The sequence below is a fragment of the Myzus persicae genome, unplaced genomic scaffold (genome assembly GCF_001856785.1).
Source record: "Myzus persicae strain clone G006 unplaced genomic scaffold, MPER_G0061.0, whole genome shotgun sequence".
Classification (NCBI taxonomy): Eukaryota; Metazoa; Arthropoda; class Insecta; order Hemiptera; family Aphididae; genus Myzus; species Myzus persicae.
In genome coordinates this window covers 1055307-1082881 of record NW_019104155.1, presented here as the reverse complement: position 1 = coordinate 1082881, position 27575 = coordinate 1055307, and the positions used below count along the sequence as shown (strand labels likewise).

The following is a 27575-nucleotide window of genomic DNA, read 5'->3' as shown; positions in this document are numbered from 1 at the left end:
TTACATCAAAGTTTCATAATATTATATGTTGTTGGCGTGAAGAATTGACGATAAAATATTCTATTCCCACATACTATTTATTAGAACAGGGTCTCAGGTTACTTCTTATAATTTTAAAATACTATTTAATGCGTCCGTATAACATATTGAAGCCAGATGAGTGGCCAAACAGCTTAATTTTCTCAATGTTGTTGTATTCTATATTCCTCTTCCCCCCACAAAAACATAAAATCGTTAAAAGTTTAAATAAAAATGATACCAGTTATCAAAAGTTTAGCAGAAATATTTCAATGTAGTTCGTATTTCCACATTTTACTACAATCTTGATAATATATAGTAGGTAACGAAATTAATACATTATTAGATGAGCTGGGTTTTTATTTTATGTTCTTCTTTTGTTTATTTATTATTAATATGCAGACCACCTGAAGCTTTTCTGTACCTCTGCGTATGCTGATAATACTGTTATACACTTACTACAATAGTTCTGTCCACTATTTTTGAAATAATTTGTAAGATTAAATTCAACTGCTGTGCGAAAAAAATTAAATACCAACTATAAATTATTAATATAATGGTTATTCAAAATAAAAGTTTTAAGACTTACATGCCAATCATAATCATAAAATAGAAAATAAAATTTGGTGTACAAATAAAATAATAAATAAATTGGTGTCCATACTTCAGTAATGCAATTTAAGATAATTCTGTTGAAATGATTTTTGTCCTTGATACGTCTTTTACATAAAACAATTTTATATGTTTCTATACAATTTCAATTCATCAACTTTGTTTTACATTTTTTTATTTCATCGAACTCACATGCGTTCAATAGTTTACACGTTTTCGTAGAAAAATTTACATACTCGACATACTAGAAGTCTAGAACTTCCGTTTATAACGATGTACACATTATAAGATTATTGCTATTTTCATATAGAATTTTAGATTCAGTGCTGAGCGAAAATTATATTGATTTTACAATGATTTGTGGGTTCTTTTTAATGCCTGTAATCAAATCACGAAGCTGAAAAGTTGATAAAATATCCAACATTATGGATAGTGCCTATCTGGTAAAAATATTATCTGTTGGTTACTTCAGGGATTAATAAGTAGAAAATTATTTTTTGCTCTTATTAATCTGAAAAAACTAAAAGAAAACAGGAATAAGGGAATACTTACGGAACAACACTTTTCAACAAAATTGATTTTGGTTTTTTTTTATTAAAAAAGTAAGGAATACCCGTAGAAACATCCCATTTGCACAAATTTTTAAAATTTTATACCAGCATTTTATGGACATAATTTAATTTTAAAGTATTTTTGATCCATTTGAGTTATTTATAGGGACTTTTAGGATTTTCTCAGATTTTTTATCATTGATAAAAACTATATACCTAAATCAAAAAACTAGAAAATGTAATGCGAAATTCCTTATAAGTAGTTATTCAAGAAATTTAAAAATATCAAAAATACATTAGCACATTTTTCGTATAAACATTTGAGGTTCAAATATTGATGAAACTGGATACTTAACGAAATATAATAATTGTTTGTCTAACGATTTTTCTTTAGTTATTTTGTCGTAATTTAAAAATTATTAACCGTAGAGATTTGAAATTTTTAGCCATTATGTTCAATATTATATTCTACATACAATACGATTTTCAGAGTATTAAGACTCATTTTAAGATTCTTACATCCCAAACTTGTTCACATTATTATATGGTACGCCGGACACCGGGTACTAACTTTATAAAATATATATTATTATTTTGCATTTGATGATAATATCGTGAGTGGGGTTTTTATAAAAACCTTTAGTTCAACCTACGTTATTATTAATAGAAAAAATAATGACTAATTATTATAACTCAAATAAATTCAATTCATTTCAATCTCCACATCATCTCCTCTCATCTTCGAACTATATATGCTCTTATCATGACGGGAATCCCGGAAGACGATTAAATCAAAAATAGGTCCGAGACCTCCTAATTGATTAATACTTACACATTACACACACGCCACGAAGTTCCATTAATGGATTGATTTTTCCCACTAGCCTAATTAACCATCTTTTAACACATCACTTTCGTTTATTGAAAAAATTTTAACTTACCGGTTGTGAAATATATTTATAATTAACAAAAGAAAAAAAAATCATAAAAGAAAATTAGAAAGAGTGGTTGACACAACGTCTTCTTTCATAATTGTTTTTCGTATAGTTACTTGAACAAAGATTTATCATTAAGTTAAAATTTATCTCATCGACTACAGTGACCTACTCATTGACAAGGTTCACTCGAAATATAATATATAGCAGAGCAAGTTGTCTAGTTTCATTAAAATATATTATTTTAAATTACTCTTTATCATTCCATGTTGTAGGACAAAAGTATAAAATAAGAAATGTAAATAATACTACCTAATTCAATTGTTTTGTTTATACGAGCGTATTATGTAGGTATCTAGCTATAAAAAGTGTGGTAGGATAAATTTATAACTTTTGATGATGATACTTACCTAGTAAATGGTACCGAAGTGTTTATTGAAATATAAGATAACTATAACTGTGTGAAAAAAAATTAACAAAATGTAAGGTACCTAGGTATAACATAAGATTGACCACATAAAAGTTTTAAGTAAATATACAATGATAATAAAAATTACTTCGAATTATCTATTGTATCAATTGAATGCCTGTAAATATGTTTTTATTTTATTCAATTTATTTTTCAGCCTCATATTATTCTTCATATTTTCTGAATAGTTATAGGTAACTAGATATATAATTCATAATATATCTTTATATTTTTTCTATATTATGTTATACTGATAATGAATTTCAATTTCAGATGAACAAAAAGAGAAATACATATTTTTGTTAGGTAAATAAACAAAACAATCATAAATATTATAATATGTTACCTACCAAGAATTAGAAAATTTCAATGAGTATTTATTAACTTAAATGAATTATTTATGCGGTAGCCTTGTGAAAATAAAAATAATCAAAACATCAAACAATTATTAATTTCGTACCTTGAATAAATTTCTTTGACAATATAAACATTCAAAGGTTATCATTATTTTAAGCTCATGTACATTAATACCTAGTATAATTCATTATTAAAAAATGTATTTTGCATGAATTCATTGATATTTTTACTTTAAGGATCAACGAGTTTGGGGAAAAAAATTACAACTTTCCAAGTATTTCTAGAACGTACAATGGTATATAAATAAATTGTATTCAAACCATTTTCTACGTCAGAATTGCCGTGGTGTTTAACCCATACTAAATATTATATAATTATTATTATTCATTCATTAAAAAAAAAAGAATACTGGGCCTCACTGAGTATTCTCATTTGGAGACCCTGGAGTTAAAATGGTTATGTTACTGAAATAAAAAATTATTTGATATAAAGTTGCACAACCCTTATTCAGCTTGAATGTTATTAAGATATACACCTACTTACGTCATTTATGCATAATATATAATATTGTAATATTAAGTACATATTTTTATATAAATGCATATATCTGATGGCAAAAAAAAATATTGATTAGACGTAACTTCAGATTAATATACTTAAAGCTTATACCTGTGCAATGATATTATAATATAATATACGACCCCAAAGCGGAATGTTCATAATATATCATTGGTAAAACTCTGCAATTCTATCGAAACAAGACACGCCATTATAATCTGAGAAGTGCAGTAAAACTAAAACATTGAAGTTTTTGTCACGACTATCTGTCGTGTACCGAGTGTTTCCGGGTTTTCAGAATATGCTTTGGAAACAATAGCATGTTAGTGTGTGGAATCAGAAACTTTTTTTGCGTTTTGTTAATATGGGGTTCTAAAGGTACTTATGGTCGTTTATATTAATGTATCGGCTTATTGGTAAGTCATTAAATAGGTAAAAAATTAAAAATGTATTATCTCAAGAGCATTTCCGTAGTTATAATAATTACAAGTCAATTAAAGTACGAGATAAGATAATTATCGTATTTAAGTGCCCAAGAGTAAAATTGTAATTTTGACTTCGCTTAGGTACTCATACGAGATCATTGGCAAAGTTTGTTCGGAAAACCCTGAAACACCATGTATAATAATAATTAATAACAATTACGAGTCGGATTCAAAGGTTACAAGACATGTTAGATGAATTCGTAGACGATAATAATAAATATTAAGGGCTAAAATTTAGGTCAAAATGTATTCTGAAAATCTTTTCGGCCAGTAAACTATTTTGATCACTAATGTAAGAATTAAAAAATAAGAAAATCTAAATTATATGAAGTATGAGGCATACAATATTATTAAATTTTAATTTTTAATATTGTTACTATATTTTTAAATTTTAATAATAGAAAATGTCCTAGATTCATTAATCTTAGAGTTAAAAATATATAAAACGATATAACTAAATGAGTAAAAGAAATCATCATATTAAAATACATGTGGTACACGGCGTTCTAAACTGAACACGACTCTGTTAATATAGGTAACTTATAAAGAAATGACAATAACAATAACCGGAAAGTGAACATCAATAATAATACAGGTATAATATTTTAGATGAATGATAATAGTACCGCAAACGTTTGGTCCTACAAACAGTACAAACGAGTGACATAATCTTGATAGTAAATTAATAATAAGCTAATAATTCAGTTTTACATTAGTGACCAAAATAGTGCACTGGCAGAAAACGGGTATTAGGTACAAGTGGTCGAAATTTAACACCAGCCAAAAAGAAAGAGGTTCGTTTAAGCTGAAAGGGTCCCGCCCATAATTAGAACTCGTCAGCTCGTTTGCACGAACGTATAAAAAGATAGCTCGTATGGCGTGCGTCGTATATGTAGTGTAATATTTATCAAGATTTAGATAAGATGGGGCCGGGAGTCGTATAAAATTCAATAATATCGAAATGGCACTATAAATAATCACCAACGATGGTATTTATATACTAGTCGTTTCGATAGATTAAGAACGTTCATATCCACCACGATTGCTCCCGGGGTCTACTGCGGAGGGGGGGGGATGAAGAATTTTCGGGGTCGCACGTGTTATAATACACAAGCGTAGGAGCGGTAGTGCATATGACCAGGCGCCGCGGTCTCTCGTGACGGCCGTATAATAACAGTTCGTGTATAGGCGTTATTATTTATTTATTTATTTTCTGCCACCCTCGAACACTGCAGGCATAAATCGAATATCGCAGTTTTTCCGGAAGAGGGGAAAATAAAGTTCGACGATGGCAAAACAACAAAAACCACATCAAGAAAAAAATCAACAACTTCCAGCCGATCCCCAAACCGACTCTACCAACACCACTACCACTGCGACTCCACAATAACCACAAACACTGGGATTCGGTCTTTGAGCGTTTCGTGCCGATGACATTTCGATTAAATATATGCCATTTTTCTGCAGACAGAGAAAGAAAGGGAAGATAGAGAGAGAGAGAGAGAGTGATTGAGGAGGCGTCACTATGTCATTATACTCGTAATTTGCGCGGTCAGTTGGATAGAATAGACCGCAGAGCATGTACAGTAAAACTGTACGGAACTTTTCAGTTCGGAGACTCGTGTGTGCTATTATAATGCACAGGACTCGAACCAAGTAATCTGTCATCGTGTATGACATGTACATTATAGGTGGGTCTTTCTCTTTTCATGGAAAACGTCAACATTTTCCAAAAATTATATCAGGTTTTCTATACGCGAGTGAAACGATTTCAGACTCAAGTTATTGTACTATGTTAATTTTTAATCATAGTGGCAACGAAAATTATTGAGTGGAGTATAGTCATATAGAACACTATATTTATCAAAGTGCCTCGTTTGCGAATGAATATTTCTTTCATCCAACTCGAACCGCCGCATACGTATAATTATTTAATATTTACAAAATACGTGTTTGTACAACTGAAATATTGATAATTTATTTCCATAATCAGCTACAACTTTTTTACATAAATTTGTATTTTTGATTAAATATTAAATATATTACATTTGCTTACAAGAATATATTACTATGTCACTTACACGAAGGAAAAACATTGATAGTAGAATATTATTCAAATGAAATCAAAATTTATTTAAATAATTGACGAAACAAAAATCACGAATTTAAAGAACGTACGAGTAATACAAATATAATTGCAAACTACTACCGTGAAAATTGTATCTTATACCGATTTACACCTTATGTCTTAGATATGTGAGCCAATCGACATTTTCACAAACTTTTAACTGTCATCCTTATCCATTTTAAGATGAAAGATCAAATATTTGACAACTTCGTTGTGAGCGTTTGTTTATCATCTTTGCCATATACGTAAAAAAAATTCTTAAAAGTTAATAATTTTATTTACTACGGTGTAATTTTTGTTAGATAGTAACTATACTTAAAGTAATACATACGTGGATCAGAATCATCGTCTTAGTTTGTTTTTTTTGTATAAATTATTGATTATATTTAATAAATAACCTCCCATTGGTTAGTACAGTTAATACAGGTAAAATAAAATACATTTGACAGGGCTGGTAGTATTTTTCAATTTTCGGTACAACATCGTCAACATCAATAACTGCAGTCGATTAATTTATTATCATTTGAAAGATACGAGTATACTAGTAAGTAGTAACTAATAGGTATACGTTATTTGGTAATCACCCAAAATACTTGTATAATTACAACTGGTAATATCAAAATGTACCTGTAGCTGACAAATATCAAATACCTGTATCAAATATGAAACTATAACATTAGCATTAATATATATTATTCAAATGAACACGACGGTTATAGTTTTGAAAAACAGGTGGAAATATAGTCCAAAGTCGGGGCCATTTATAGGAAAGATTTACCCGATTTTTGTATTTAAGCAACGTTTCTCACAGGAAAGACATTTTTTTTTGAAAAATTGACAATAAAACATTCATCTTAAATTCTTAAACATTACCATCATGTCGATACCTGCTAGATAAATCTCTCCGTTATTGATATCCAGTAATAAACTAAAATTCCAATGTAAATATATCTAACATCTAATATCATGTCAATATTTGTAAAATTATGCAAACAAATAATAATTTCAAACACTTAACATTATTATTATCTTTGGAATATTGTTAAAGTCCCAATAAATATACTTTGTAACTACTTATAACTTTAATCAAAATACTGTAGGTAATTTTAAAAATTATAGTTATTAATAAAACGAAAAATTGAAAAAAATATATACAATTTGCGATACACGTGTGAACTGTTTTTGTTATGATATAGACTTTTAGGGAAAAATAATTACATTTATTTTTTTTTTTTAATGCCCTAAGGATTTATTATTTAAACGACCCAAATGTCTTTATAAATATATTTAACAATTATATATATTTTACATACTAGATAAAAATTATATATATTTTACACTTTGATGGAATCAATTCCAATGAAGTGGCTCCTGCCTTAATCTAAAATCTGAAACTAAGTCGTATGGTTTCAGACGCTTTAGCCGTCTAATGTCCTTGAAGTTATCTAATAATTGGATGGCCAATGGATTGACATGGCGATTTTGCCTCGTCTCGTGTTTCCGAGCAAACTTTTGGATTTCGTCTGCTATTGTAGGCGGCATCATATCACGGTGAATTGCATTGTTTCTTTCGAACCGGTAGACTGTAGTGATGGTCCGAAGAGAGATGTATTGACAGTGTTGTATTACATCGATATTAGACTTACTGGCACAACCCCACAGTCGAATGGCGTAAATCCATATCGGTTTTATAATTGCTATATTCAATATAGACGTTTGTTTTCGATGGTTAACTCGGAGGGGAGTCCGAGTCCGACTAACCAATAAAGTTTTCGCATTTTTTTTTTTAATCTGAATTTTTTTCTGACGGACATGGTGTTCCCAGTTTAGACGAGAGTCAAGGTGCATTCCAAAATATTTTTCTGAATCTTTTTATTACATTTATTAAGTAACGGAATCGAAGGGTGCACATAAATTTCAATCCTAAATGTATCCCTAGTGATATCGATTGATACATTCTCAGACACAGTTGTGTTTCTTTAATAATAAAAGTGGACATTGTGACTCTACACTTAGCATTTATAGCAACATGTAGTTGAGACGACATGTCATGATGTTTAAATATATTATGTAGTGCGATGGTTGTACGGTTATGAAGAATATAATATTATTTATTGAAATCAAAAGGCAACATTTGCTAAGGAAACTGGAATAAATACACATTGATTAAACTTGGTCAATAGTATACTGCACAAGTGAAAGGTTTCGTAAAATATATTGTATCATACTGTCATTACACAACTGTGTGTGTGACTTCTGATGAGAACTGTTATTCACTGTTATGAACGGAAGGGGAGAAACTGCCACGGCATGGCGCCACAGATAATGATCGACAAGGCAGACCGCGATCAAAACCCATGTATAATAATAGGACAGTATAATAATTTACTCATGGATGCAAAAAGCCTACATTTTGTGGTATGACTATAAAGTCCCTTCCCCCATAATATGCTTGGGTTTACTACCCCCTCCCTATTTGTACCAATAATAATATTCTTATCATCGGTCTACACTTTAATACTTGTAGGATATTACTATTATGCCTATCGCCTCAATGATAAAAATATGATTGCATATTTTTTTTCTGTTGCCTGATGATAATATTATCAATCTGAGTGCAAATTATGTTGCTGAAACACAACATAATATTATAGATTTGCTGGGCTTAGTGTTCGTTTTCTCTTTTTTTCTTCAAATTTTTGTATAGTCTATTTGTATTTAGTTTTATATGTAAAATGTTGATTCCTGCCGCGTGCATTATGCCATTTATCACACATTTTGTATACCCTATAATAATTGTATTAAACATGCAATATCCACCTTTATATACTAAACAGAATATAAACTATTGCACACGTATTTTAAATGCCTTAGATTTTTCTATTACTACTTAATTTATATATATAGGTAGGTAATTAACAATAGTTTCTAAAACTAAAAAGTTATCTAACAATATAGATAATTTAAATTTAGTCTATTATTGTTATTGTCAATAGTCTATATAGTCTTATTGAAAATATTTTAATTTAATATAATGTTTAAATACTTGTACCTTATTTTTTCTTTCTGTTCAAAAACCGGAAACTGGTGGAAGCTATTTAGCACAATACTGCCACCCGGTCCCGTATCGTTTATTCGCCAAATACACTTAAATTATAATTAATAAAAACACAGTGTAAATATTATGCAAGTTCTTTAATTTGTTTAAAGTAGAATTTATGAAATATAAATTTAATTTTTATTTATTAACTCTTTCCTTTTCATATAATTATGATAGTATGCTAATTATTACATATTTCCTTATCATTATTTCACAAAAACATAATGACGAAAACATGATTTTTTTCAGAATTTTGGGAAGAACACTTCCAGTGCCGATATCCAAGAAGTATGAGAACACCGTACAACTCAAATTATTCAAACGAATGTGACTCTAAGTTTCATTTGAGAGAAAAAATACCAAAGTTTGAAAACCAATTACAATTTGTCAGTGATTCTGTGCTAGCATTTGCACATGCATTGTACGATATGCATTCTGATCATTGTGGTCCGAACTTTGTTGGTTTATGTGAAGCCATGAAACCTGTTAAAGGACCCGAACTCTTAATGTATCTCAGAAAAGTAAACTTCACAGGTAAGTCGTTTCAAATTAACTAACTAAATAAAAGTTTCTTAGAGCATATGTGACACCAGTAAAATAACAACAAAATACCATTACATTTAGTGTGTCTAATCTTCTGTAAAAGCAATTTTATATAACGGTTTAGTTTCTACTAATGATGTACTAAGGTTTATTTTATTGACGTGATATAATGAAACGCTAGGTGTTACTAAAATTCTTCTACGCAAGAGTTTGAAATCTTTTAATAATTTATAAATTGAGATATTTAATCAAAAAAATAATATCTCTCCTCAAAATCAAAAATATCTTCACTTCTTAAGCATCTTTAATTTAACATCTTCCTAAAATCTTTGTATTAAAATTTAAAATAGTTAAGCGGTAGTAACTATTAGAACATCATGTATCTCTAATAAGTGTCAGATCAATAAAAAAAACGAGGGGATTTAAGGGGATTTTGGTGGTGATGATAATATAGACTTGTGGCCCGATATCTACATTGATTTGCGTCCGAGCTCTGAGTGTACGGCACCAGACGTTGTTGCTAGTTCTCGGATTTATGACCACCCGGGATTTTTAGCAACAAATCCTTGCCACACATACAACCCGTTCAAACCAACCCCCCCCCCCCACCACAGTAGCAGCTTAACGACCTTAGTAGTTGAAGCCTCAATGCTAATAAAAAAAATAATAATAATGATAGACTAGACACTTATGGTTTACCGAATATAATTGAACGTATATACTATATTGAAATAAAATATTAAAATAATATATTTTACATTACCGATAATCTGGTAGCAAAAAATACACGGTGCTCAAACAATAAAACGAGACTAGGTGCACGTGTGTTTTGTAGTAGGTCACAGGATCAGTATATTATAATACATTTTTTAAAGTAATCAAAAATAACTATAACATCAATATTGAGATACTCTTTGGAAATATAAAATGAATATAAAATAACACACGCATCTAGAATATATAATAAATATTAAATAATAATATCTAATGTATAAAAGTACTGTCAGGAATGGATCCAGGGGGAGGGGCTAAGAAGCATTACCCACCTTAGGAAAGTTATATATTTGGTATGTATTTATGTATATAACAAATACGTTCATACGTCTTAAAATTCAAGTATTAATAATTATTTTTAAAAACAATTTAACTAAAAGTACCATAATATCCTATACCACATTTAACACACACAATTACAAAGAGTAATACGCTATTTTTGTCTTATTAAGTAGGTACCTAATATAATTGTCAATGAAAAGAAACGCAATTTATATTTAAATAATTTGGTGAAGAAATATCAATTCGTTATTTTAACACATTCTATAAAAGTAAACTACAGGTTCCAAATTATTCCAATATAAATTTAACAAACCTAAATAGTATCTTTATTTAAATAAAATTATGCTAAAGTGTGAGTTTTGTACTTTTGTGTTATAGTAACTTGTAGTATTTGTGTATAATCATTAATTTGATATTAAATAAATAAATGCTATCCTCGATAACCAGAATAAATAATATTATTTAAATAGAACTTAAAAAAATGGATGTCTCTCAGCTGTATAGTAGTGTATAAAGGGGACTCTGTAGTGGATGGATTACATTTTAATTCAATAAATAAAACCATTAGGTTTGCACGAAAAACGATTCTGAACGAAGAAACCTGTTAAGCTATAATATTACTAAGCATACTTTGTGATATTATTGTTACTTATTAAAGTAATTAATTTTACTGTTAAACATTAATAATACAGTAGTTTGAATTAATTTTTACCAAAAAAACTGAATTTGTAAATGTTATTGTGTGCATAGAACATAATAATATATTTTCAAAAGTTGCGAGTACTCGCAAATAATATTTTTAAATTACAACAAAATAACTAAAATCATTATTCTTCATTTAAATTTCTAATTTCGTCATAACTTGAAATGGAAATATACATGAAAAAACCTGTGTTTACACATTTTTTTAGATTTTTTGGTTACAGTTTGAACTACTTGAGAAACCTGGTTTTACATTTTCAAACCTTAGCTATAAAATTCGATGAACTTTGTTAACATTTTAACTTAATTTTCTTTTTTAAAAATATCGTGGCTATGTATCTTTAATATTTATCATTTTCTATTATTAAAACTTATGACTTATGAGGGACCTTGTATTGAATTAAGACATTTTTTGATTGAGAGAAAAATTTTCATAGATAATTATTAAAAAATACCAATTGAAATCAAAATTATCTTATAAATAGATGAAAAAGAGTCAACAATTTTTTTTAAATTAGTTGGTGTATAAAAAATGTTACACCTAACGTTCAGCGAATTTATGTAACTACAGTTATCTTTTTTTAAAGTCTACCAAAAATAAAAATTCGATTTTGTCAAAAACTGGCTTTACTTAAAAATCTTAGTTTTTCATTATTTTTTTTTTTGTTTTTCTCATATTTAGTAAAATGTAAAGAATTTAACCTCCCACCTCCTATGTAGAAACTAGATTCGCTTTCTTCACAGAAATAATACTGTAGCGGAAAATCATAGCAAAAAAACAAATCATTGTAAAATCAATATAATATTCATCTCTTGCTTGGAATCTAAAATGAAAAACTTAGTATTTAATTGTTTATGTATAAAATAATAAAAATAATTGTATTAGATTAAAAAATATGTATTGCATTTTTGTTAGATAAGTACCTACATGTTTCAAAATTAATGATTATTCTAAACTATAAATTAATTAATGTGAGTTTGTCTATTTGAATTTGATACAATATATTATGTTATTCACAGAATACTGTTTAAATTGAAAGTTTAAATCGTTTACTAATTCATTGAAATTCAAACTTCAGATAACTTATATCTATTGAAATCCATACTTCAAATAAAATTACTTGCATTTCATTGAAACGTTACATGCATTGGGTCGTTTACCGACAACCTCAAACATAAGATAGACAATTCTATGAATAAATACACTTGGATTGAACTATTATCATATTGACAAAAATTATAATATTCAACATGAAATTTTTCACTTTAAAATAGTAAAGTTATCAGAACCAAATGCTGTTATAGTTCTATTTGACTTGAAAAATGAAAAAAATATGCAGGTAGTTATAATTTAACCAAAAAGGAAAATTTTGTCTTACGAAACTCGAATTTCCCTCCTTAGAGTATACTTCAAAACATTTAAGAAATGCTACGAAAAATTAAAAATAGGGCAGTGTCATAAACTTATATTTATAGTTTTAATTAACACATTGAGCCATTTCTAAATCGTGTAAAATATAGATTCATTGAAAGCCCAACTTATTCCACTGTAAAATAATAATAGTGTATTTGCTTTCTGTTACTGTTTATAGTTGAATAGTTTATTGTATTTTGAATAAAATAATAATTCAAATTTACACCAAAAACGAATCGCATTTTAGTATTTTACTATACCGACAACATGGCAACATGATGTTTTAATGTCTTTTGCCTAAATAAAAATACTATAAACTATGGTAAATAAAATAACTTAAATTGTACATTTAATAAAAGATGCATCACATAGAACAGAAATTTACCAATAAATTTAAGGTGAGTTCTGTGTTACTCGTAAGAGAAATACAATTAGAAAGCGTTGTTTTAACAACAAATCATTATAACACCTTAATTTACCAAAATGTTTTTTTTTGTTTTTGCTAAAAAAAAGCAAACCATTAAAAGTATACTAATCTATTGTAATTTTTGTAATACAAATCACTAATTATTATAAAATTATATTAAAAGTTTTAGACCCTAATTGTACTATCATTACTAAATATTTATAGCTTATATAAATGTTTTATATTTTGATACAGTATTATACGTGATATAGCAAATGGTATTTTTTTAAATATTTTATTTAGGATTACATTTTTGAACAATACTCTACAATAGTATGATGTATTTTTTATTTACTATTTCGGAATTGTTACTTTTTGTCTATTGTATTTCTAATATTTATTTTGGCTACTAATTCATATATTATATGAAATAAAATAGGTTCAGACTTTATACTGTGCGAGCTTACTGAGCAAGATTGTATAACTATTATGAACATACTCTTATGGACCAATAATATTTTTAGCTGCTTATGATGTAACGAATAGCAACGTTCAAAACAACACAGTAAATGTATTTTGATTTATTGCTGTGGCAGTGACTATAGTCATTGGCACTTAAAGCTGCTGGACATTATTGTAAAATCGAAATGAAATAAGAATTTATAGACAGTACACAATAAAATTTATTTGTAAATAGCACAATTGTTAATGGATTCTTTATCGATTAATCTATAGATTCTATAACTGTAAAATGTTATGGGTGTCAGACCTCAGTCAACTGCCAAACATATATAAATAACTTTTTTTAATCACTGTTTTGAATTCAATACATTTTAACATTGCATTGCGTTATTCAATACAATTATTTAGTGTTATTTATATTATCTAACTATTTTATCAAATATCTTCAAGACCTTGGAATCATATATTGAAATAATTAACTTACTAATCTATATTTCATATAAACGCCCTTTTTTTGCCTGATGTTTAAAAATACAAATATTTAAATGAAAACTATTAATATTTACATTTTATTCAACACAACAATAATACATTATTACTATATTATAATTTTTATTTTTTAATTTGTGAATAATATGAATACTCGATTTATTGATTTACCCTCAACTAATCGATAAGCTTTATTGTTTATTAGAGGTTTAAAATCAATACAGTATTAGTATGTTTTTACTGACAGAGAAAACGAGATAGTGGCTACAATCATCAAGCGAAATTAATTTTGAATGAACTTTTGTTTTCTCGTATTTTTGAAGTGCTGGTTATAAATGAGCGAAAACTTTTATTGAAATTCTAACTCGGTGCCTTGCCGGGGTTAATAGTTGTAATGAATTTCATTTGCATCCGGATTCCGTTCACCTTCATTCACAATAACAAACACCCATAGGTACTATGCATGAAAATAAAAACAACACAGTTTTAACTTAGATTTTTGTCCCAGTGGACGTTTTATAACAAATATTGCAATGACTTGACAATGTTATGTGTTTTTACACATTTAACAGTGAATCGGGTTATAAATTTTAAAAGGGGCTGTAAACGTCAAGTTGACAATTCGCCTACAGGGACCGTCAGATTTATTTCAAAGACGATTACTGCTTTAGCAGCCATATATAGGCATTTCGAGGATAGCCATTAAGTGATGACAAACGGAGGGAGATATAATATATTATTTTATATACTGTGTAGGTTGTAAAAAATAAGTACTAACATCAAACATTTTAATTTAATAATTCATGCACTATTTAAAAATGTGCTGAATTTTATGACAACAAATATTTGGGTATACATCTTTAATCTTAATACAACTATGATATTTCCGAGGATATTTACACTCACTATGATATTTTAGTATTTTACTGATAAAATATTATTACTACGATTAAAACTAAATTTGCTTGTACTCGAACTTGTGTATTATTTTACATTAAATTATAAAATCATATAATAAATTTTTTTGAATTATTTAGAAGAAAATATCATTTTTTCTAAAATTGTCTTCAAAATCTATATTTTCATGTATTATCTTATCAATTTTATTCAACTGCTTTCAATATTCTTACCATTGATTTATCATGACATTGTGCGATATAAAAAAAAATGTTTATGTCAATTGTTATATAGATTAAAATTAGGTACTTAGTATAATAACAGTTTTTCTTCTGATAAGCATCCATCTTCAGTTAAATTCAATTCGAGTTCAATTTTGTTTTAAAGAATCAATGATGTAAGCTATTAATATATTCTTGGCTATTTTGTGATGCAGATATTAAAACTACAATGATGTATTTAATTAATACTATTTTAACTTAATATTGACTAACTGTGATTGAAACATTTGTCTTTAATACGTCATATTTTTTAGTAATAAAAGAATATTTTACACTGCAATGTCCAAATTCCGGTCAAAAGTCGTTATCCTGTAGCATTAAAAAAAAAGTTAAATTCGCACAGATAAAAATATTTAGGGTTAAATCACGTCAAAGTTTTGCGCAGTAAAAATCCAAAAGATTATTTGGGTCCGATTCCAGAGGATTAATTGCAAAATATAAAATTGCTTTTCCTTGCGTGTGCTTGTTATTCCGAATTCCGTGAAACCACACCCGCTATTATTGGACAGATAACTAAAAAACAGAATCAATGGTTTAACTGTAGTCTGTTACGTCTGAGATAGCTGTAATATACACGTTTCATAAAATCAAATATTTAGTCCTAAGGTTAGTGTGTATATTGTACATTATAATATATTATGTTCCACATTATACAGGATCTAGGTCATACAATTGCTACACTGTTGTTTTACATAATCCTCCCCTGTAGTATGTGTTTGTGCGAATTAAATTGTAAACCGTTCCATGAATGTGTTTTTTAAACTGAGTCATGTAAACGTCATTAACCATATTATGTTTATATTTATGTGACCGAAATATGTGTTCCGAGTTATCACAAAAATAATGACTTAAATAATAATATTTTGGAAACCCCACAGCTAAAATGTAGGTATCAAGTTTTCGGCCAAATGACTTATTAGTGAAACAAAATAAAAACTTACTAATATTATTTATTTGTTTTTTATTAGGTATTCAATTATATTACTTCCAGTAGTTAATAATAGTCGTATACACATAAATAATCTTTATTATTTTATCCAGATCCTGTCGTATACAGTAGTTAATAGTAGGATTACATTTGTTCAATGCAGTTTTTAGATGCCTATAAGTAACAAAATATAATGACGACATGACGAATGCTTTAAAACTTAAAAGTGATAATGTTCTGAATATTGTTTTTCTTATAATATTGTTTGTCATAATTAATTATTATTTCAATCTGGAACTAAGCAATTACTAGCCTTAGCAAGTATGTAATTTTTTATGTACCTACTGGTATAAGTTTATTTTTAATGGATTTAATGTGCGCACACAAATTCATAATGTTGGAAGTTATATGGTATAAATAGTATACATATAAAATGCATGTATGGTTATTTTCATGCATATTCTATCAATTTAACTAAAAGCAATACAATTAAGTTGAGATATTAAAAGTAATAAAGTATTTGAGTTATTTCTGAGCGATTTTACTTGATGTATACATGGCTACAACATTATATTATTATTAAAAGTTATTCAAGTTCCAAGTTTAAGGTATTTTTACTTGCTCTGTCTATTGTCAACGTTATTTTGGTTATGTTATAGTATATGACAAAGTTGACCTAACAATTCATACGTCAAATACATAGGTTTCTTTTTGATTAAAAAATAACTTATTTATTTGAAAGTTTATTAATATTATGGTAAAGTATTTTATTTTTATTTAACGTATCAATGTTTTCAATGATTTAAATTAAATTAATAAAAAACTAACGTTTTGGTGCATTTTATTTTTATCGTTAACTTTTACAAATAAATATTCAATCGTATATTGACTATGAGTAGAGTAAAACGGCAGTCGTTTACTGATTATGGTATGGGTTTATTGAACTTCCATAAAAACCGTTGATGTTACCCAAGTTTAGATTTTTTATTCAAACCAATCTGCAACGAAATAGATTGTAGCCCTATATTAGAAAACATTAATTCAAATTCAATTAAAATATAACTAAAGATAATAATTTATTTTTCTTATAATACATAGGTACCAACGTTCTAATTATTCAATCAACTCACCAGCAAATATGCTAATGCCATTAAGTAATTCTGCTTATTCAGATATATTTTATTTTAATATTAATGATATTAAACGAATAGGTACGTGGCTTAATTTAATTTTACAGTGTTACGAAATTATGTATTGTGTATTATTATTACTATTCATACTACTTTCTTGTATTAAAATATAGGTACACATTTATTTGATATTCAGTATTCACATAGTTGCCTATTTAAAAATGTATTATGACACTGTATAATCTGCACGTATTGTATTGATTTGTTTTGTACCAACAACTATTATATTTATTATTTATACACCATTTTTGTAAATGGAGGTTCTTTTCTCCGTAATTAAAAAACTAAGTAAATAAATGTGTATAATTTGTACTACCAAATACGTAATTAAAATAATCTTTTAAGTGCAAACTACAAGTCCACAAAATATAAAACGTAGAGTATTTTCATATACGTAAAATTCCACATATTATAATATAAGATAATAGTACGTACAGTTAATACCCATAGTTATAATAATTATCATATGATGACAAAGTAATAATAATTATAGTTCTTCGATTTATGGATCTGATTGTTATGGCGTTAAAATTTAACAATATGTAGTACTGTTCGTTATTTATATTTTTGATAAAAATGTTTTCACCTATAAATATTAGTCTTAATTTTCATTTTCCCCACTTATTATATTGAAATTTAATATTTTTTTATTTTTTTATAATAAATAAACAATATATTAATATATGAATATAATTTAATATTGTAGTAATGTAGTTCATGCTTATTTATGAAATTCGTTAAAATATTTGTATACAAAACCTTCGTATAAATATTATTTATTTTTATTTGTTTTTATAGTTGTGAAATTTTATGGGCCAACAATCAATAATAATGAAATAGGGGCCTGGTGTAGTCCAATGGTTGGTCTCAGGCACTAACGTGTTCTAGGGTCGGCGTCACTATCTCCCGAATTGGTCACCACCCGGGTTTTTAGTGACGAATTTTCGCCCCACATACATGTTCCAAACGAACCCTACCCTCCCCCACAGTAAAAACCGACTAATAAACTTCAGGCTGATGACCTCAGATGTTAAGGCCTTAACTAAAAAAAAAAATTATTATAATAAAAATAATAATGATGATTACAAAATAATATAACATGGTGTGTATAATGTAAAAAAATAATGTAATTAAGATTTGGCGTATAATTTAAATGTGAAAGTCAGATTTCATAATGAAAGAGTTTATGATATAAGTATTACGATGTTATGAGTTGAAAGGAATATGGGGAAGAATAACTAAGAGATAAAAGATGGGATAAAAAATAATTCAAACTAATACAAAGGGAACGACGATAGATAAGGGTATGTTGTAGGTATTACATTTAAGGCATAGTCTTTGTGATGAAGAGTACAATTGTAGGAAATTATGGAAAAACTAGGAAGGAAATATCAATATATTTTAACATAAAGTAAAACAACATAACATTTTATAGTTGGTTAAGGACGTGATTTGTTTTTTTTGTGAAAAATAATAAAATATACAAATATAAAATATTGTTAGCTGAAATTACTATAAAAATAACCTAGATCCTAAATTCTGTTTCTTGTCATTAATGACATCTAAGAATTTCTACGACATGTATTCAAATGTTTTAAGCACCTATCTATTTGTATGTAATATCATTAAACAAATAGTTTTGAATTAGCATAGGATCATAGTATCATAATAATTATTCTTGTTAATGTAAATAAAAATTAATTTTTACAAAAAGGTAGGATTATAATATTATTATATAATATAAATATGTTATACATGCTTGCTGTTATTACGATAAACTATCCATACTAATTTATTTGATGAGCTTTAGTATTTGCTTATTGGTCGTCTCGTCTTACCTTAGCGATTGGCGGTGAGGAATTTGTGGATGTTATTTTGATTTCTGGCAATTGCTATTCATCTGCATGACGGCATTCAACGAGGAAGTTTTTGAGGATTGATTATATTCCGCAGATTGTGGGTTTGGTTGGGTCTTCTTTGCACTAATATAGCAGCAAGGGCGTAGCTAGAAATTTCATCAGTTAGAAATTGCCCCCTGCGTATGCCCTTTGCTACTCCCTTGGGTAGCAGTGTGTACATCGAGAATTCTCTGTTCTTAAACGCGTTAGGATCACATATCATCTTTTTTTAAAGGATCATTTTTTCTTATTTAAATTGTGCTTCTTCGAATGTTTGGCTTTTACTTCGCTGAGTTTAGTTTCCTTTTTTCTCCACTCGCCTAATAATGTTGTACCTATTCGCGTCTTAATTGTCTTTGTGATTTATTCGTACCCTCAATCATAAGTTAATGCAGAGCCGTAGGGGGTGGAAAATGCTTAAATATGTATGTTTAATAAGGTTAACAAATATTTTGCCCTGCTGGCAATCTTTGGTAGTTATTTCTTGTAACTTTTTCCAGTTTTTCTGCTTTTTTGTATCCCTCAATGTCGTTATTCCCTGGTATTCAAGCAATAATGGTATTTTCTTTGCAGTTTTTGACTTAGAAATTATTTATAATTTAACGATACTATTATTTTAAAAGTTAAACTTGTGACGGAGTTAAATAAATCTGAAAAGAAATATGTTATTGTTAATTTATCCATTGTTTTTTTTATATATTATACATTTTATGGCTCAATGTATTACCAACAGTACATATTACATTAGTTGTGATCATCTATTATGATATTAACAAAATAGTTATGAGAAAAAAAATTTATTTTTCCTTCATCATGACGTATTTTGTTACTATTATTTTTTAATTCATAAATCAATTATCCAATTAAAAAAACATTCCGTTTCAGATCATGCAATAAAATAAACACTAGGTATAAATGATAATTTACTGCCTCATAACGGAAGTAATAGAAATATCTTAAATGTGTGTACCATGTATCAATGTATCAATATCATTATAAAATATAATTCACGTATTATTTTATAATTATATATTAACTGTTCACTGTTGTTATCCTAATGTAACAACCATAAATAAAGCAAGAACATTTATAATATAAAATTTAAATTGCGCATTAGTTTTTATAACCAAACCATTTGAATAATTCAACCGTAAGTTTATAGGGTGAATATCTAGTATACTAAAATAAACACATACATTTCCATAAAGTATACAATAAATTTGTTTGAAAAACAATAATAATTAATGCTTAAAATAACAAAACTAACAATAATATAATTCATATTAAAATATTATTGATCTTTGGCTACGCCTACTGTTATATAATATTGACACTTACTATATATATATATATAATATATATATCATCCTTTCTTTGCCATCCACTTTCAACAGATATTTATTTTTTAAAAAGAAACAGTCAATTTTAATTTCAATAGAAGCCTCTACATAGTTAGTTACCAAACAGTAACAATATTGTAAACTCCCCATGTCTTTTTCTCATCAGTCACCACATGATTTAAGAACAATTTTGTTTACTACTATTTTTTTCAAATTATTATTCTTTAATCAATATCAAGTATAAAAAATAATAATGAGAAATACAATTTAAAAAAAAATTATATTTTCATTTAAAATATGCATAAATTAATAATATTATTAGTAACCCTTTCTTGCTTATTTAAAATTTTGTTTTTTTTAAATTTTATTCTGGGAAGATTTATTTAAGTAAAGTTGTACTAAAAATAGCATATCTTATTTTGAAATTATATTAATTATTAAAATCTCAAATTTAATGACTACCTACTCGATGGATATAATATAAGTAAGTGCATTAAGTCGTATGAAATGTAAATTATTTGAACACAATTATAACTATAGACAGGACTAAGATTTTGAAGTATTAAAATTAATAATAACTTATAGAATGTTTTTTAGAAGCATATCAATATCGAATTATGTATAGTATAAATATTATCCATACATTTTAAAAACCAAATACTATGTATATTTATCACATGATTACATTTAGAAATATTTAAATATAATACATTGTAGGTATATAATAATTTCTTCACCAAAATAAATTCTTAAAAATACCAATTAATAATAATTAATTTTCAAAATTCGTTAAACAATCAGTACCTATGAATTTTATACTTAAATTAAATTAACGATTTATAACCGCAAAATACAATTCTATAATAATGAAAATACATCCTCAACGATCAAATTTAAGCTTAATGGATTATCATATTTTATGCAATTTATGAACATCTTAATATCAACTTAATAATATGTGTATAATATATGTGTATTCTTGTAATTTGTTATTTGTGTATAGTATTTACGTTTGTTGTTTCATGCTAAAATATTTTGTTAATTTAAGTCGCATTTATCTTAGTACTCTAACTTATTTGAAAACTTCGAAAGTTTAATTATTTGTTTACACTGTAAGCAGCACCTGTAGTGTGTATATTATTGTAATATAATTGTTTACGTTCGACCAAATGTATTTTGTTTGAAGAAAAGGAGTTCAAAAAACTTGTACTGGTTAATTTGTATTGGACTGTATAAATCATAATCAAGATACCTATATGGCGGCGACATGGCTTGCAGCTGAAAACAATTTGGATTTATGGCTTATTTTTAGACGTGGAATAGTGCAAAACGAAAACCTACAAAAACTTTTAAATAAATATTAGTCCATAACTTAGAATTTTGAAAATGACAAGCCTTAGGCATCGGCTATATTATTAAACTTTATTTTTAACATTCAAGCGAGGGTACAAATTTGACTCTACCCCATTTTGTAAATAATCAAATTGTTTCGTTGAATAATGTATTAAACACGAATTACCGAGTTGGGATCGTCCAATATTTTTTTTAGCGTTGCCTTCCACCTACGCTTCGTTGATGGAAGAAGGTGAATAGCTAACAGCTGATCAATCGAGACAATTCGCTCAAAGCGTATAATATCGTAAAAAATTACGTGCTCGATAAAATACTCAGATTACGAATAATATAATTTAATATAAACATATAATAAAGAAAAATAGTCACGCTCTTACATAACATCAGGTGTATATATCAACATTATTTGGACGTAATATAATATGTATCGCGTGTGACGTGTACCTATTCATGTATATATACACAGGGTATATAATATTGGTATCGTTTATCGACTTGCAGAAATATATAAGTAATAAAATATCGGTGTCAAGTGACGATGAGAGATTTTAATAAAAGTGAGTAAATGAAAGAGACGATATTGCTTGATATAGATCACTCGATCTGGCGATGGTGTGCCCTCGGTGTAAATTATAATAGTATCCTAGTCAACAGACGAAACATATGGCGGTGGTGTATCCAATGAACTTAAGAGCTTTTTAGTTATATTTTTTGTTCGTTGTATGCAACCTCGTTGTAGTACGTTTATTATGCATTTATGCACTTTGGTTTTGTGATTTATGATAGCATTCAGCACTCCTACAGACCCTTTTCTAAGTTGAAGTTGTAATATACATAACAACACCCCGAGAATATAGTCAGTTGCGTATTTGTGGGTGCATGGGTGGGAACTGGAGGGGGGGAGGGCTGCCATAGGCGCCAAATTCTGATTCCCATAAAAGTGCGACTGAGCTTGAGGTTCCAAATTCCATGTAAAAGTAAAAAAAAATAAAATAAAAGTCAGTGTCAATGTCAAAAGTAAAATTTTAATTTATAAAAAAATGTATGATAAGATTCATTTTGGCACTTTATAAGAATTCAACAAATAATTAGAGGGTTATTTATGGATTTGTGGTATTCTAGGAAACAACGACGTCACCTAGCACCTTATAATTATGTCTAATTTGTTAAATGTTAATGGAAAAGGGGCGTTACTTCATTATATACCTGAGGTGCCACATTCCTAAATACGGCACTGAATACTGTGTTAGACCATAGTCAAAATAACCTCGATTTTAATTTTTTATGCTTACGACTGGGACTAGTACACGAGACGCGCTTGTCGTTTCTTTTGATATTAAAAACATACTCTGGATTTCAAACAGAAATTGGATAATCGATATGGTGTACTAATTATTACTATTATTATCATTATTACTTTCATTTTTTATGTTTACTGTCGCAGTGTGGTGCAGGTTTCGTGCTACAGCCTACGAAGAATACAAACACTGAGGATGGGGGGGGGGGTGTTGGTTACAGTTTCAACATGATGTGGTGCGCGAGACACGCAAGTGTGTTGTCTACCACTCCATTTCACATTAGGTGATAAATGTGTAGGTACTATAAATCATTTCCATTTTAAACTTGTGTTCGTTCATGTTTCCACAAAGAATATCCAACGAGAATGATAAGAATGATAATATTATATTATATACGTGTCGTATAATATAATACCGAGTAGAAGTATATCATTTATTTTTTAAAAAATGTATTCAATATTGTTATGTTTGAGGGAAACAATATTATTTGAGCCTATTATTTATTAAAATGTAAATAACCTAAAATATACTGATTTGTAAATTAGATTTTTGAAAATTATGATGAATAACTGGAGAGGCGTCACGAGAGTATTAAAGTATTTCCTAGAAGCGTAACCATCATCATAATATAAAATACAAAAAAATAAAAATAATAATCTGGTGAGATTAAATCATAAAAAAATACATAACTATATTTGCAAATTAACGTTTGTAAAATGTACTGTCGATTGTCACATAGTTGTACAATGCTGTGTGCACAACCTACATAAATTATTTATGTAAAACGAAGCAGCTACCGTAAAAATAAAATGTTACATCTCATAAAAAAAAAAAATGTAGATAAAATACTGTAGGATTCGCATACAATGCATAATATTATACAATTTTAATTTTACTTGGACTTGGTTTTTTTCTGAAAAAACTAAGTAATTTAATTATACACAATTTTTCACTTGAGATTTCTATTTTTCAGAATGTTCTATAATAATTTGCATATTTTAATTAACCTTTGAATTAAGTTTTGAATATTATCCTATATAAAAGCAATTTTATTAATATTATTAAGGGGCTAAAAAGCAAAATACACAGTGTTCCCTTTAATTTATTATCTTAACCCTTTACCACGTTTAATCACTTATATTCTATGAACCGACTTGTTCACATCAGCTTTGTGCTGAAAAATTGTATTATGCTAATCAACTATAACTCAAAATAATAATAAATAATATCTAATCGTTTTATTGAATATTTTTGTTATTCCCGACGGCATAAGTCGTCGTTATTAATGAAGTAATTTTTACTGGAACTTTATCATCATTATACCTTAAGTTTTCCAAACTCATAAACGGTTTTGTGTGATTTATATTGATGTTATCAAGCACTTACGTATTGTAATAATAGTTTAACAAAACGAATTAATGATAATTCTTTGGTTGTGAATTGGTCGACTTTTGTTACTTAATTTTTGATTTGGATAATATTTGTACATATTTTTTATCAATGTAAGATTAGGGTGTACATTTTAAATACGTTTTATCGTTTAGATTTCACCATGAATAAATCATAAAAATTGTTAGATTTCAATAATAAAAGAAGTTATTTTATTAATAATTTTATTCTCAGATATAAATATTTACTTAAGATTTTAAGATGATATCAAGCCTCAAAACTTTATAATATTCCCCTGTTCAACCATAAATAACTTTGGATCAATAAATTTGGCCACAAAACTTATCTACAAATATAACTTGAGTTTGTCCTAAACAAATCTTAAGAAATAATTCCGTATGTCACAAATATACACTTATATCCGGAAATTCCTATGAAAACATTTAGGTATCAATCAGTTAGTATTCTTTAAACCTAAGAATACAGTTGTCGAATATTTTATTTATTTTATTATCGATACAAGTCCGCCAAAAATCACCTATATCGGTACCACAATATTTCCAAACTGTGCAAAATCTTAGGACATATTGTAAGGAAATTCATATTATACGTTTATAACAATATTTAAGATCATATTAGTATTTTTTCATTTTTCTATGTGTATCCATTACTTTGACTCATAAGTTATAAGTATTTGATGTTAAAATGTGTGAACAAAATATTAATATAAATCCTATTTTTTAAAACATAATATATAATCATCTTGAATGTGAGAAATATTATATAGCAAAATGTAATACGTAAGAGTACTAGAAAAACTTTTATTGCGATATGGATTTTCTCCATCTACCAAAAATCCTATTTTTATGCATCCAATATTAACTTCATATTAATAGAGCATTAAACCAAATAATATTATATAATTAATATTACTGTGATTTTTAATATAAGCCAAAACAACATTATTATGGGTTAGTCATAATATTTAGGTAACATTTTTATACTTCGTCAATTCGTTTATGATATCAAATCGATTATCTTAATTAAACACGTTGGTACAAACACATTTGTTTCACTTTATATTACAATTATCCAATATTGATGATATTGATGACATTGATGCCTATATTTAAAAGCAAATTAAAAAGCTAATATATTTATAACTAGAAACAATTTAAATGGTCAATGATAATAGTATTACCTTTAGTTTTTGGACAAATTATGCATTTTAATTTTGATTACAACATATATATAATTAGCTTTCCTATGAATAAATTATGAAGAACGAATGGGAAATTCAAAAACTCAATTAATTATTTAAAATGAAATGTTTGAAACTAGGTAAAGGGGTTACCTCATTAAGTTGATTCACTAGTTGTTTTTGTTAAAAACAACACAACAATTTTGGCGACTTTAGTTTCAAGAAAAAAAGTTTACTCGTCGAATATCTTCATTTTATTTATTATTTTTTTTTTTTTTACTTACCACATAAAACACAATTTTCCTCGTATGTGATAATAATATGTTCTCGGCAGGCTCTTTTTTTTATGTTGCAACTCATCAGTATTTTTTGTTTTCGTAAAACACTTCCAACCAATCAACTGGAGTACACTGTATTCCTTTTTTTTTCTATATCGATTCGTTTTACCCATAATTTTTATTGTTGTAGTTGGTTAAGCCATGTACTGATCTTACAAGCTTAGATTTCTACAATAATATTGTTTACTATTTGTACCTATACGGTTATACCTACACGTGTTGCAGGTCTCACGGGCGATAATTTTCACTTCGATAACAACGGGGACGGACCAGCCCGTTATAATATCATTCACTTCAAACAGGTGGAGCCGGGCACTTTTAAATGGATCAAAGTCGGTGTGTACTCAGACGGCAAGCTCAATCTCAACATGGACGGTGAGTATTTTTTACTTCATAATAGTACGTATACTTTATAACCGTAAAAGCCCTATAAATGTGGATTTTTTTGTCTTAACCAACTCTGTTATCCAACTTTTTCGATATAATACGATGGTAATAATGATTAATGGTCCACAGTGTAAATATTACACTATATTCCTATTTACATACGTTCTTGGTCATGAAGGCATTTATTATTATTATTTTTATTATTATTGTTATTATTATTATAACTATACATAGATCTTATGCAAAATAATATTTCAAGTATTTTTATGTGCACGTGACATGTGTTTTATACGATATACACATTGACATAAAAACACACAACCGGAATGCGTTTTACAACAGAAGAATAATAAGTGCAAAATATCATACATTATATTATTACATTTCAGGAATTCATTCGTTATTAACTTTCGTTGATGGTGACTTTCTGTGAATTTAAATTTTAAATACACAAACTTTAAATTAATAAATTGTAATATAATTGTTTTATTTAATTTTGCATAAATATAATTATAATTTATTAATCTAAATTCATCAAACTAAAAAGGGCCGAAGAATAATATTAAATATATCAACCAAATATTAAACCGTCTTATATCAAACAAACCAAAAAACATACCTATTAGTTTTACTTACTTGTATGTAATAAAAAATAATCGACAAAATGATTCGTCAAGCATCCTCAACCCATTATTTCTTTAATAATGCATTTGTTTTAGTTTAAATTTTTTAAATTTTTTAGAGTAGATACTTAAAGTTCATTATTTAATTATTTAGGTTATATATACTA

At 27.4% G+C, this 27575-nt stretch overlaps 1 protein-coding gene across 1 annotated transcript in view; it reads left to right on the top strand.

Annotated features, from left to right (window-relative positions):
- Positions 1 to 27575, top strand: part of LOC111039391 (metabotropic glutamate receptor 2) — a 170691-nt gene that overhangs the window by 90260 nt on the left and 52856 nt on the right. The window contains exons 6-7 of the mRNA XM_022322901.1: positions 9463 to 9747; positions 26624 to 26773. Coding sequence (XP_022178593.1) covers positions 9463 to 9747; positions 26624 to 26773 — 435 coding nt within the window. The remainder of the gene's footprint in view (positions 1 to 9462; positions 9748 to 26623; positions 26774 to 27575) is intronic.